At 42.6% G+C, this 14,984-nt stretch overlaps 2 protein-coding genes across 4 annotated transcripts in view; both read left to right on the top strand.

Moving 5' to 3' along the window:
• LOC139540443 (FYVE and coiled-coil domain-containing protein 1-like) overlaps positions 1-4,289 on the top strand; it is a 43,230-nt gene extending 38,941 nt beyond the window's left edge. For all 3 annotated transcript variants that reach the window (XM_071344267.1, XM_071344266.1, XM_071344268.1), the window contains 2 exons: positions 1,291-1,400; positions 1,764-4,289. In XM_071344267.1, coding sequence (XP_071200368.1) covers positions 1,291-1,400; positions 1,764-1,836 — 183 coding nt within the window. In that variant the 3' untranslated portion in view covers positions 1,837-4,289. The remainder of the gene's footprint in view (positions 1-1,290; positions 1,401-1,763) is intronic.
• An 89-nt stretch (positions 4,290-4,378) lies between these two features.
• Positions 4,379-14,984, top strand: part of LOC139540444 (growth hormone-releasing hormone receptor-like) — a 50,020-nt gene continuing 39,414 nt past the window's right edge. The window contains exon 1 of the mRNA XM_071344269.1: positions 4,379-6,068. Within this exon, the coding sequence (XP_071200370.1) occupies positions 6,018-6,068 (51 nt within the window). The 5' untranslated portion in view covers positions 4,379-6,017. The remainder of the gene's footprint in view (positions 6,069-14,984) is intronic.

Here is a 14,984-nt window from a genome sequence, read left to right as displayed (position 1 = left end):
TCCCGAGTTGGAATTCTGCGTTTGATGACCGTTCAAAACTATTTTTCCTAGTCAGAGCTCATTTCTTTCCGAGTTCCCAGTTGTCTTGAATGTACAGAAGTCGAAGGTTGTAGATTTCTGAGTTTACAGTTCTGAGTACCCAGTTGTTTTGAACGCGTCATTAATGCTCAGAGGGAGAGGGCAGGGTATTCCCTTTGAGTCAGGAACCAAAACTTCTCCGTAGTCAGATGGAGCCCCATCTGTGTAAATGCTCACCATTCAATTGTTCGCGTATTCAACTAAACCCGTGCTGTCTGAGGTGAAGAGTGAAATAAAAATAGATTGGCTTATGCAGTACTGCCGTTCAGTACTGCCGTTCACTCCTGGACAAGCTCACTGAGGGGAGTGCGCCTCTAGGTCATACACTGACCCAGGATAAGTGTAAGATGAGAGACATGTAAAAGACAAGCCTGACCTCTCCCCTCTCTGGGTCCCAAGTGACTGAGCCCCAGCTGAGGGAAGAAATGCAACTGCCAACACTAGAGTCTATTAGAAATACATTCTAATAAAAAGTATATCACATCAGAATATTATGCAGATATGACATCTTAATTACTTATGTTACTCAACTAATTCTGATTCATCCACCACAGGGTTAAAACTCAAGCAGGGAGTTACATTCTGTTTTTCAGGAACTCGGGCTAGTGGCTGGTGTCTAGTGGCTACAATATGGCAGCAACTACAAAGATGATCCTACATCATCACAGAAAACAATGATTGCAATATACTGTATGTTACAACTGACAATAAATATTTGTGGGAATGTTCGTTTAAATCGTGACAAGGTTTTTATTTCAGCTGTTTAGAAGTACGAGGCAGAGACAGGCTACATACATCATCATGGTTCAGAAGAGGCTGAGTAAAGACTGAAACGTAAACGGACGGGGAGTGTGAGCAGTAGCTACATAGTGTGTGTAAAATAACACATGAGCAGAACGTGATCCGGATCCTTAGCTTTGAGAAAGAGGTTTCCATAGAGACAGGAGAGGGCGGGGGCTAAAACTCTGTATTCGTAGCTATGGCCAATTTTAATAGCAATAAAATAACTTTTGGTTTCGAATGGTCACCTAAAAGAAAGGCTCCCCCACTTCCCAACTCCCAATTCAATGAACCTATCAGATTACAAAAAGACTGAAGATTGTGGCCTCTTTTTGAACATGAACTTTAATATCTCAAATATAAACGGCTCCACATCAACAATATTATCATAAGCTAGGAATCCATTGACTTATTCTCGTGTTCTCTTCTCAGGTACTGATTCCTCTGACTCGCTGTAACTCTCACAAAGAGACCATCCAAGGCCAGCTGAAAGTCAGGAACCCTGGTCTCTACACTCTCATCTTTGACAACTCCTTCTCAAGGTACTCTTCACTACACACCTTTATTATTAGAATTACCCTGTAGTCAGTCAATACTCTTTACCTCTCCGTGTGCTTGTGTAGAGCAGAACGTTATCCCTTCTCAGCGAACGATAGGCAAAACAGTCACGTTCTTAACCGTAACCACTTCAAACCCTTGAACACACTGAAACCCACCTTCTCATGGCAGTGTGCTTCTGTAGAACATCTATCGCTAGCATCAAGTCAGTCTCCAGTTCCCATGTGCCCTTGTGGTGAAGGATGACAGCTCTCTGAAGCACTGCAGTACTATGAAGTTGCTTGTGAGGGTTTCATTTTTGTTGCAAAATGTTATATTGTTCTATTTCTTCACTACAACCCTGACAGGTTCATCTCAAAGAAAGTCCTCTACCACTTGACAATCGAGAAGACGATTATATACGATGGGAGTGATTTCTAAGCCTGGATAATGGATACTAATGCAGGGTGAAGGCTATTTTTTTTTCAAATGCTTATTTGTTTCTGGATGCCCCACCAAGTACAGTATTTTATGTTTGCTTTTGCTCTTTTATTTAAAAAAAACAAAACAGTTTTTGTTGGATCCCTATATTTTTAACACTAATGTTTTTATGTTTTGAGTGTGTTGGTCATGTTTTAGTTAGAGCACAAACACCTTACAGACATGGTGGTTGTTTTGAACTAATGGACTCTTCACATAGAGTACAGATGTAGGGTCTTAATTTGATTACCCTCTTGCAGGAGAACTTTCATGAAATTCAGGAAATGTAAAACCTGTTGTGTATTTGAGGCTTAAAGAGGCTTCTAAAGTTTGTTATTTCCACTTTTACATTTCAGACTTGATTTTCCCTTACAAAAATGTATCAAACCCTAACAAAATGCCCATTAATTATAATCCACATAATAATTCACATTTTCTGTTGCTGCAGGATTATTTTCTTGATGTAGCAAACTGGCTCAAATTTAGATCCTACATCTGTAGGAAAACCAGGAATTCAAAACTTAACCACAGGTGAAGAGTTAAAATGGTAGCCTTATGAGTTCACTACATGGTCTTGTTAAACAGAGATAGAGAGGTTATTGCGCACACATTTATACAATGTTATTAGCTATGATTGTTTTCTATCATGGACTAACACAGTGTCCACAAGTAAGATGGCACTTATTGAGCAACTGTTCACATTGTAATCACACAATACAGAGGACACTACTGGACAATATAGCATATTTTTCATGCTACAAAAACATGAATAATGTTACAAAAACAAGTACAGCTAGACTACATTGTGTTTAGGAGGAGGCAGTTACTTTGTGTCATCCTCAAATGCTGCTGGGCTGAAGGGAAGATAATTGTGTGGGAGGAAAATGGCCACTAAGTAATACAAGAGATTGAAAGCTTGCTACCAATTTATTGTGTCTGTGGGAGCTTTTGAAGCCGTTTGTTTAAACGAATTGAAGTCAGACTCATGGGTTATACACTATAGATGAACTCTCTTCGACCGTTAATAGGCTTTCCTCAAGTTTGTCCATAGTTCAAGATTTCAAATGAAAGACTGCAATATTTATTGTCATGTAAAAAGCACGTGGGGAGCATTTATATCCCAAAAGGATAGTTTTTAAGAAATCAATTTTCAAATGGTTTTGATGCAAAATAATGTTGATTGATAATTTCATTAAGATAACGGCAACATAATAATTTGGTTGTATTACTTCAAGGTTATATTATATAGCACACTATCAACTAACATGATCTATTACTGTGACCTATAAGCTCAATGTCACTTACTGACAAAGCAAGTGCCAACTTTTGCCTATAGGAGATAAGTTCCCTTTCAACATAGTTTTGAATTATGTTTTAATTACAAAAGACACATATAAAACTGCACTTTATAGATAAAAAATTACGATTTTCCAAGTGCGGATGTACATGTGTTTTGCATAGCCAGTTCTTGCTATAGTTGGCATCTTTGAGAATACACTGCTGGTCCCAGGGCTTATACGGTACTCTTTTGTGTTTAGGCTATCCTCCCTGAGCACCTTAAGGCATAGTGTAGTGTACCATGGCAAGTTTAGGTTTGTGTAAGGTCTCTCTGGATAAGATCTGGATTGAGCATAACAGCAGGCCTATAGATTATATACCATCATAGGAATATGATTTTGTTATGTTTCGTTATAAGGGATTTTAGAATTTTGTTATAGCCATACATTTTAGATACCGTGTATAAATAGGACCTCCGTTTTTTGTTCTTATAAGGATCCTAAGTGTTGATATTTTCCTTTGTATGTATTATAGTATCTGAAAGCAATAAGGAATGACATCTCAGTCATACCATCAGTCAAGGAGGCGACCAATGTTCTTCCCTAATGAAGCAAGCTCTGGGGTGAATTTTCCTTTAGTACAGATCTAGGATGAGCTTCCCCTCCACCAATCATAACCTTAACCCAAGATCAGATTCTAGGGGAAACTTCACCCTACCTACACCAATGGGGCTCAATAGCTACATCGGATGCTGCTTTTACAGAGAACTGTTTTCCATTTTTATTGGGAGCATTTCTTTTGTATTTTATAAGTGGTCTAAATGTGTGCAATTTGTATACAAAGCCTCATATTTTCTCTACAGTTTTGCACTTTTGGATGGAATTTAGCAATAATAATGATTTACAATGTCACAAGGAATAGTATTTTGATAGTATTTTCTGGTGTTTGTAAAAGAGATTGTGCAGGGAAAGATATCCTATCTTTTTAAATTATCAAATTGAGGGCTTTCAAGAGTCTGCCACCAGCATCATGTGACTTCAGTGAAATCCACATGACCCTATTCTTTATCTATGCAGTCACTATGATGTAAAAACATGTACAGTTCAACTTTAAAATAAAGTTTGTTAATGATGTCACTTTCTTCCTCTTCCTAACTCCTCACACCTGTTCCAGGTTGGAAGTCTTTAGCCCCGTTTATATCTGGTGCTAACATGCACTAGGTATAACATGCATCTTGTCCACATTCTGATTGTGCTCACAGTTTTAGACAGAAGTATTCAATTAAGATATGCATTGTGATCTGATTGTGATCAGATCTTCCTTACCACCTCCAGAGGATCCATTGTATCTTATCTTGTCCATTGACAGGTAGCACCATTGACTTATGGCATCAATAATTGTCGTAAAAAAACATTTTATGTTAAAAGAATATCTGTTAAATAATTTGCTTACAGGGTGGCACCAGGAACTCTGGTCACAATGCAGACACAGTGGATTTATAAGAGACTAATTTCAATACCATGTCTAGACACGACAAACGTAGAACAGATAGTGATGGATCATATCACCCTTGACTTCCGCTTTTGGACATTAACAAGGCAACACTCAATCCAGGCAGAGCGCTTTTTGTGGTTCCAGGCAGTACCCTTTTTGGTTCTAGGTAGCCCTTTCTTTCTATACGTTTAGAGTGTTTTTCAAAGTCTCAATTCCAATATGGTTTCTGAGGAACCTGCAATTTCTCTCTGGTAATTTGAAGCCTTACATGAATAAGCTACATAGATTTGTGTGGTGCGTTAAAGCGAATGCCATTCAGCCCTGAAGCTTTTTGCATGGACTCTGGGTGTTGCCACTCAAAGCCCAATTCCCCTGCACGCTCCCCTGTTGCTTTTCAAATCAAATCCCCACAAAATTGTCACATGCGCAGAATACAACCTTACCATGAAATGCTTACTTACAAGCCCTTAACTCTATTTCTTGAACTGCATTGTTGGTTATTAAGAAAATATTTACTCAATTAAAAATGTACAAAATAAAATAAAAAGTAACACAATAAAATAATAAGTGGCTATATACAGGGGGTACCAGTACAGAGTCAATGTGCAAGGGTACAGGTTAGTCGAAGTAATTTGTACATGTAGGTGGGGGGGGGCATTTAGTTCATTGTTAAGAAGTCTTATGGCTTGGGAGTAGAAGCTGTTAAGGAGCCTTTTGGACCTAGACTTGGCGCTCCGGTACCCTATCTACATGAAATCATAGACTATCGTATCCACGCAGCTTGGGGGAAGCCGTGACAACAAGATGAGGCGAAAATGTGCATTGATGTGTGCGCCGGAGCTACCAGGCCATCAGTGAATTAAGTGCGCATTGTGCTTTAATGTCAATGTATGTATTGACTTCTAAGATTAAAATAAAGAGACAAATCAACTGTGTACATTCCAGTCTACAGGTGATCTGTCCAAAGTGGAAATGGCCCTAATTACACCCCACCCATGCTTACAGAAATGTCCAATGATGCACAACAAACGACTGGACTACAATCGGACACGAGGTTTAACGCACATAAAGAGCAGTAAACCCACAATAAAAGTTGACATGGGTGGCGTTAGTTGTGATAATCAAATTTCAAACAGATTCTAGCTTCAGTAATGTGACTTTTGTAGTATAGACCGCCGGTGGCACGCGCAGGCTCCAACGCAGCGGAGAGATGGTTTTAGATGCATCTCTCCCTGTGGTGGGGAGATAGGCTTTCCGCTACCTTCTTCAGCGCATGTCATTGGAGACTTAATTAAATAGACGGCAGTTCAGTGAGAGTGGACGGTTTGCTGAGTTGATCTGACGCATTCAAACAGCATCGAACACTCAAGATGCGTGTCCGTCTCTATTGGATTATTTTCGTGACGTCTTTGGCTCCATCTGTGAGTATTTGAAGTGCTTTCTGCCACAATATGACTTACTGTACACAGATGTTGATGGCCGTATTGTGCATGCATTAGACTCTAAAAGTGTAAACAACTGCCGGAGCATTGACAATTAGGTTGCACGCATGTATACACAATATGTTATCGCCTACATGTTTTGGATAACTTAAAATGTCACGTGTATGATGAAGAAATACGCTGTGTACAAAACATTAAGAACACCTGCTCCTTCAATGATATAGACTGACCAGGTGAATCTAGGTGAATGTTATGATCCCTGATTGATGTCCATTGTTAAACCCACTTCAAATCAGTGTAGATTAAGGGGAGGAGACAGGTTAAAGAAGGATTTTTAAGCCATGAGACAATTGAGACATGGATTGTGTATGTGTGCCATTCAGAGGGTGAATGGGCAAGACAAAATATTTAAGTGCCGTTGAACAGGTTATGGTAGTAGGTGCCATGCTCACAGCTTTGTGTCAAGAACTGCAACACTGCTGGGTTTTACATGCTCAACAATTTCCAGTGTGTATCAAGGATGGTCCACCACACTCAGTGTACACTTTCATGCATCCCTTTATTTCCTTTTTTGAAATATCAAACTTTGATGTAGCTGTATATAAAAAGAAAAAAAATTACCCCCTTTTTCTACCCAATTTTGTGGTTACGATCTTGTCTCATCGCTGCAACTCCCCAACGGGCTCGGTAGAGGCAAAGGTCGAGTCATGCATCCTCTGAAACGTGATCCGCCAAACCGCACTTCTTAATACCCACTCGCTTAACCCGGAAACCAGCTGCACCAATGTGTCGAAGGAAACACTGTTCAACTGATGACCGATGTCAGCCTGCAGGCAACCGGCCCACCACAAGGAGTCGCTAGAGCGTGATGAGCCCGTTATAATACATTTGAAAGACTGCAAGGAGTTAGCTATATCAAATTTTAAGTGCGTGTCTGTACATGTGTTTTGCGTGCGTTTGCGTGTTTGTCTGTGTATGTGCGTGTTTGTGTGAGTGTGGAGGGGTCTTTCATTGGTGTAATTAAATCCATGGCACAAAAGCCCCATAATGAATGAGTTTGTGCTGACACTGATTGTCTTCTAATAAGCCCTGCTCCTCCATAAGGAAATTATAATTAAAGTTATTCTTCAAGGTTAATGTTAATCACATGGGACTACATGGTATCTGCAGAGTAATGATGTGATTTATTAATGAATGTTGTTTGTGCCACAAGGCAGTCACCCTATTTCCACATTTTGAAGTGTAGCCAGGCTATTAAATTAACTGCATTTCAATTATGAAATTAAAAGTAGCCTGTGTGTTCCCATATAAAAGTAGGATTTGTGTTAGCCTGGTGGTCCCAGATCTGTTTGTGCTGTCTGTTTGCAGCCTCCTATGGCTGATGTGTGGCAATGACAATGACCATATAGCCCAATAGTTGACAAGACAACACAATTAGATCTGGGACCACCAGGCTAGGTTTGTATTGAATTGTTGTTGGAATATACTGGTCAAATATGACCATGTTGGCTTTCCTCTTCCTCCACATGGGTGGGCCTATGGTTGCCCTGGGGCCAGTCTGTTTGTGCTATCATGCCAACTCCTTGTCATGCCAATGACAATGTCATGTTCAGCTTCTCAATGACAGCTACGTCGTTTGCAAGAGCACAAACAGATGGGACCAGGCATACGGTGCTCTGATTTAACTAGATCCAAGGGTGATGTTGTCTCCGTCAAAATTAAATGTGATCAGTGAAGATTAAATGGTGTTCTTGGCCCATTCACTTTTGCAGAGACACCAAATAACCTAGCTCTGGTCCACGACATTTGTCACGTTCTGACCTTAGTTCCTTTTTTATGTCTTTATTTTAGTTTGGTCAGGGCGTGAGTTGGGGTGGGCATTCTATGTTGTTTTTCTATGTTTTGTTCTGTATGTTACATTTCTATGTGTTTGGCCTAGTATGGTTCTCAATCAGAGGCAGGTGTCAGTCGTTGTCTTTGATTGGGAGCCATATTTAGCTAGCCTGTTTTCTATTGTGTTTTGTGGGTGATTGTTTCCTGTGTTAGTGTTTGCACCATACGGTACTGTTTCGGTTTTAATTTATTCTCTTGTTATTTTGTATTCATTCTTATTAAAAGATATTATGGATACGTACCATGCTGCATTTTGGTCCTCCTCTCCTTCCACCAACGAAAGCCGTTACAGAATCACCCACCAACCAAGGACCAAGCAGCGTGGTAAACAGGAGCAGAGGATTATGGACTCATGGACATGGGAGGAGATACTAGACGGTAAGGGACCCTGGGCACAGGCTGGGGAATATCGCCGCCCCAAGGAAGAACTGGAGGCAGCGAAAGCTGAGCGGCGGCGATATGAGGAGGTAGCACGGCAGCGCGACAGGCACGAGAGGCAGCCCCCAGAGTCAGGTTGGAGACCTGAGCCCACTCCTCGTGCTTATCGTAAGCAGCGCGTTACTGGTCAGGCACTGTGTTATGCGGTTAAGCGCACGGTGTCGCCAGTACGTGCTCATATCCCGGTGCGCTATAGGCCAGCCCCACACAAGTGTCATGCGAGTGTGGGCATCCAGCCAGGGCGTATTGTGCCGGCTCAGGGTGTCTGGTCTCCGGTACGCCATTTCGGCCCAGGGTATCCTGCGCCGGCTCTGCGTGCTGTGTCTCCGGGGCGCTGGGAGGGTGCAGTGCGTCCTATTCGCTCGTGCCGGGCGAATGTGTGCATTGAGCCTAAGGGAGAGGTGCGAGTGGTATGCACCAGATCTCCAGTGCTCACCCACAGCCCGGTTCAACCTGTGCCTGCACTCTGGAGGGTCCGGGCTAAAGTGGTCATCCAGCCTGGAGAAGTGGTGCCAAGGCTGCGCACCAGAGCTCCAGTGCTCCTCCACATCCCGGTCTTTCCGGTGTCTCCTCCACACACCAGGTCTCCTGTAGGTCTCTCCAGCCTGGTGGGTCCTGTGGCAGCGCCACGCACCAGGCTGTCTCTCCGGCACCTCCCTCCAGGTTCTCTCCAAGCCAGAGCCGCCCGCCAGTCCGGAGCTGCCCGCCAGTCCGGAGCTGCCAGAGCCGCCTGCCAGTCCGGAGCTGCCAGAGCCGCCCGCCAGTCCGGAGCTACCAGAGCCGCCCGCCAGTCCGGAGCTGCCAGAGGCGCCCGCCAGTCCAGAGGCGCCCGCCAGTCCAGAGACGCCCGTCAGTCCAGTGGTGCCCTCTACTAGGGTCTCCAATCCGGGGCGGTGGCGAGGGTCGCCACTCCTAAGGTGCCACATAAGTGGGCCGAGACTATGGTGGAGTGGGGTCCACGTCCCGCTCCAGAGCCGCCACCGCGGTAAATACCCACCCAGACCCTCCCCTATAGGTTCAGGTTTTGCGGCCGGAGTCCGCACCTTTGGGGGGGGGGGGGGGGGTACTGTCACGTTCTGACCTTAGTTCCTTTTTTATGTCTTTATTTTAGTTTGGTCAGGGCGTGAGTTGGGGTGGGCATTCTATGTTTTTCTATGTTTTGTTCTGTATGTTATATTTCTATGTGTTTGGCCTAGTATGGTTCTCAATCAGAGGCAGGTGTCAGTCGTTGTCTCTGATTGGGAGCCATATTTAGGTAGCCTGTTTTCTATTGTGTTTTGTGGGTGATTGTTTCCTGTGTTAGTGTTTGCACCATACGGTACTGTTTCGGTTTTCATTTATTCTCTTGTTCCTTTGTATTCATTCTTATTAAAAGATATTATGGATACGTACCACGCTGCATTTTGGTCCTCCTCTCCTTCCACCAACAAAAGCCGTTACAACGTTAGTGGGAATTTCTCTATGCTCATTAACAACCTTGATTAGGAGCGCACACTAACGAGATGGACCAGAGCTAAAAATAGCCAAGCAAATACTCTATGTTCAGCTTGGAGGGTTATGACTGATTCCACTAGCCATTAGAGTCTGGTTATGAATGAACATACTTTATCTCCAAAGGTTTATGTATGTGACATCTGCCAAATTAAAACCACTGGATGTGTGTTTTACGAGCTGTTTTGTATTCCTGTCCCAAGCTAACAATATGACAGTGTGTGTGTCCAGGATAATAATGGACAGAGTGATTACCAAACTGAGCTTGGTGTGACAACAGAGTGATTACCAAACTGAGCTTGGTGGTGACAACAGAGTGATTACCAAACTGAGCTTGGTGGTGACAACAGTGTGATTACCAAACTAAGCTTGGTGGTGACAACAGAGTGATTACCAAACTAAGCTTGGTGGTGACAACAACAGTGTGATTACCAAACTAAGCTTGGTGGTGACAACAGTGTGATTACCAAACTAAGCTTGGTGGTGACAACAGAGTGATTACCAAACTGAGCTTGGTGGTGACAACAGAGTGATTACCAAATTGAGCTTGGTGGTGACAACAGTGTGATTACCAAACTAAGCTTGGTGGTGACAACAGAGTGATTACCAAACTAAGCTTGGTGGTGACAACAGTGTGATTACCAAACTAAGCTTGGTGGTGACAACAGTGTGATTACCAAACTAAGCTTGGTGGTGACAACAGTGTGATTACCAAACTAAGCTTGGTGGTGACAACAACAGTGTGATTACCAAACTAAGCTTGGTGGTGACAACAGTGTGATTACCAAACTAAGCTTGGTGGTGACAACAGAGTGATTACCAAACTAAGCTTGGTGGTGACAACAGAGTGATTACCAAACTAAGCTTGGTGTGACAACAACAGTGTGATTACCAAACTAAGCTTGGTGTGACAACAACAGTGTGATTACCAAACTAAGCTTGGTGGTGACAACAGAGTGATTACCAAACTAAGCTTAGTGGTGACAACAGTGTGATTACCAAACTAAGCTTGGTGGTGACAACAGTGTGATTACCAAACTAAGCTTGGTGGTGACAACAGTGTGATTACCAAACTAAGCTTGGTGGTGACAACAGTGTGATTACCAAACTAAGCTTGGTGGTGACAACAGTGTGATTACCAAACTAAGCTTGGTGGTGACAACAGAGTGATTACCAAACTAAGCTTAGTGGTGACAACAGTGTGATTACCAAACTAAGCTTGGTGGTGACAACAGAGTGATTACCAAACTAAGCTTGGTGGTGACAACAGAGTGATTACCAAACTAAGCTTAGTGGTGACAACAGTGTGATTACCAAACTAAGCTTGGTGGTGACAACAGAGTGATTACCAAACTAAGCTTGGTGGTGACAACAGAGTGATTACTAAACTAAGCTTAGTGGTGACAACAGTGTGATTACCAAACTAAGCTTGGTGGTGACAACAGAGTGATTACCAAACTAAGCTTGGTGGTGACAACAGAGTGATTACCAAACTAAGCTTGGTGGTGACAACAGTGTGATTACCAAACTAAGCTTGGTGGTGACAACAGAGTGATTACCACACTAAGCTTGGTGGTGACAACTGATTGATTACCAAACGAAGCTTGGTGTGACAACAGAGTGATTACCAAACTAAGCTTGGTGGTGACAACAGAGTGATTACCAAACTAAGCTTGGTGGTGACAACAGAGTGATTACCAAACGAAGCTTGGTGTGACAACAGAGTGATTACCAAACTAAGCTTGGTGGTGACAACTGATTGATTACCAAACGAAGCTTGGTGTGACAACAGAGTGATTACCAAACTAAGCTTGGTGGTGACAACAGAGTGATTACCAAACTAAGCTTGGTGGTGACAACAGAGTGATTACCAAACTAAGCTTGGTGGTGACAACAGAGTGATTACCAAAATAAGCTTGGTGGTGACAACAGTGTGATTACCAAACTAAGCTTGGTGGTGACAACAGAGTGATTACCACACTAAGCTTGGTGGTGACAACTGATTGATTACCAAACGAAGCTTGGTGTGACAACAGAGTGATTACCAAACTAAGCTTGGTGGTGACAACAGAGTGATTACCAAACTAAGCTTGGTGGTGACAACAGAGTGATTACCAAACGAAGCTTGGTGTGACAACAGAGTGATTACCAAACTAAGCTTGGTGGTGACAACTGATTGATTACCAAACGAAGCTTGGTGTGACAACAGAGTGATTACCAAACTAAGCTTGGTGGTGACAACAGAGTGATTACCAAACTAAGCTTGGTGGTGACAACAGAGTGATTACCAAACTAAGCTTGGTGGTGAGATGTGACTGCTCGTCTCTTACCTCATTCCATTCCGATGACCCAAGACCTCTAACTGCAGCATAACGAGAAATAATTCTAAACACTGATAATAATAACAACAAAAGAATAATAATTATAATATGGGTCTCTCTGTTAATCTGTTCACCCTCTCCCGTTCTCTCTCTCTCGCTCTCTCTGTCACACATAAATTAATGTACTGGAGGCTATACATCCCTCTCGCTCTCTTTTTCCTACTTTCATTCCTTCGTTCTCTCACTTTCCCCCCCCCCTCTCTCTCACTCTTTGCCTCTCTCCCTCCTCTTCCGCTCTCTCTCTCCCCTCTTTCTCCACTAATGCAATCACAGATTTGGCGAGAGTGGAAAGTTCCATTTACCGTCTGCAGTTATTTGTCAACAGAGCGCTCTTATTTGTCCATCTCTATGGCTACGTTCCAAATGGTGCTGCAGTACCTCTCTGCCCCATGGAAACATCTGTAGAATTGCAGGAACACACACACACACACATCTCTCTATCTTACCCTCTCCCCAACAATTGTATCTATACTGTATATACTCTGCTCGAGTTGAGTGCTTTAGAGAACCCACTTTCTCCTCAATGGAGGTGCATTCTGTACATAGGGATCCCTACTGTAGTCTACACTGTTGCACAGCCAGAGGAAGCAGCCTAGTACGGAATAAACATATAGCATTGAAGTGTGTGTGCTTCATCTCTAAGCATAATAACTAAAATCCTCTCTCTCTCTCTCTCTCTCTCTCTCTCTCTCTCTCTCTCTCTCTCTCTCTCTCTCTCTCTCTCTCTCTCTCTCTCTCTCTCTCTCTCTCTCTCTCTCTCTCCGCTAATGTATTGTGCTTCTCTCTCTCTCTCTCTCTCTCTCTCTCTCTCTCTCTCTCTCTCTCTCTCTCTCTCTCTCTCTCTCTCTCTCTCTCTCTCTCTCTCTCTCTCTCTCTCTCTCTCTCTCTCTCTCTCTCTCTCCGCTAATGTATTGTGCTTTCTCTCTCTCTCTCTCTCTCTCTCCGCTCATGTATTGTGCTTTCTCTCTCTCTCTCTCTCTCTCTCTCTCTCTCTCTCTCTCTCTCCACTAATGTATTGTGCTTTCTATCTCTCTCTCTCCATATGTTCTTTCATCTTAATTTTCCAGTCAAAAGCTACAGGAGACAATAATTGTGGAGTAAATTGCTTAATAAAATCTCTCTTTAGGCTATTAGCGATGCATTAGGAACAACGTAAGGCATTAACCAGACATTAAAGGCACAGCGCAGTATATACAGTATACCACTGAGTATACCAAACATTAAGAACACCTTCCTAATATTGAGTCCCTTTTGCCCTCAGAACAGCCTCAATTTGTCGGGAATGGACTCGACAAGTTGTCGAAAGCGTTCCACAGGGATGCTGGCCTATTTTGACACCAATGCTTCCCACAGTTGTGTCAAGTTGGCTGGATGTTCTTTGGGTGTTGGACCATTCTTGATACACACAGGAAACTGTTGAGTGTGGGGGAAAAACAGCAGCGTTGCAGTTCTTGACACAAACCGATGTGCCTGGCCATACTACCATACCCCGTTCAAAGACACTTAAATATTTAGTCTTGCCCATTCACCCTCTGAATGGCACTCATACACAATCCATGTCACAATTGTCTCAAGGCTATTTAACCTGTCTCCTCCCCTTTATCTACACTGATTGAATTGGATTTAACAAGTGGTATCAATAAGGGATCATAGCTTTCACCTGGATTCACCTGGTCAGTCTATGGCATGGAAAGAGCAGGTGTTCTTAATGTTTTGGATACTCAGTGTATATTTCCTCTGTGGAATTGTGAAAATAATGATAATGCTCTGTTAGTGTAAGAGCTGTTGGAAAAGACCACCTGAAATGTTAGCCTGTTTGGGTGGGATGGAGTTTTGGCCTGCCTGGTGACATCACCAGTAAATTAGTTACATTTACATTTACATTTAAGTCATTTAGCAGACGCTCTTATCCAGAGCGACTTACAAATTGGAAAGTTCATACATATTCATCCTGGTCCCCCCGTGGGAATTGAACCCACAACCCTGGCGTTGCAAGCGCCATGCTCTACCAACTGAGCCACACGGGATATTGGTCTATAGTTAATAGACCAATAAGAAAAAGAGTTCCAAACCTCTCTGCCAATAACAGCTAGTTTTCAGTTTCCCCCTCCCCGCTCAGGCCACTTCCAAACAGTCCTAGCAAATTCTTGCTTAAGAAATACATTTTTGCTAAGAAGCTATTTTTGTTTCTTTTTGACCATTTTAATTGAAAACATTTACAGTAAGATACTTAATTGTTACCCAGAAATTATTTGATCTATATTTAACTAGGCAAGTCAGTTAAGAACAAATTCTTATTTACAATGACTGCCTACACCAGCCAAATTATGCACCGCCCAATCACATCCGGTTGTGATACAGCCTGGAATTGAACTAGGGTGTCTATAGTAAGGCCTTTAGCGCTGAGATGCAGTGTCTTAGACCACTGCGCCACTCGGGAGACACATATTGACATACAAACTGCTACATTGAAACTTTAACCGCTCTTTATCCCTCATCCTCTGAAACAGTTCTGTAGTCAGATTGAGGCAGAAAGGCACTGCTAACAAAATAACCAGCTAACTGGGTCAAGTATTTTTTTAAAATACTAAAAAGTGTTTTTACCGACAAAGTTGGAAGTTGAGCATTGAACTCCACCATGATATCTGACTGATTTTATTAAATTGTAGCACTTTGCTCTTCACATCAGAAC

The sequence above is a fragment of the Salvelinus alpinus genome, chromosome 15, assembly GCF_045679555.1.
Source record: "Salvelinus alpinus chromosome 15, SLU_Salpinus.1, whole genome shotgun sequence".
Taxonomy (NCBI): Eukaryota; Metazoa; Chordata; class Actinopteri; order Salmoniformes; family Salmonidae; genus Salvelinus; species Salvelinus alpinus.
This window is presented reverse-complemented; position numbering and strand designations above follow the sequence as displayed.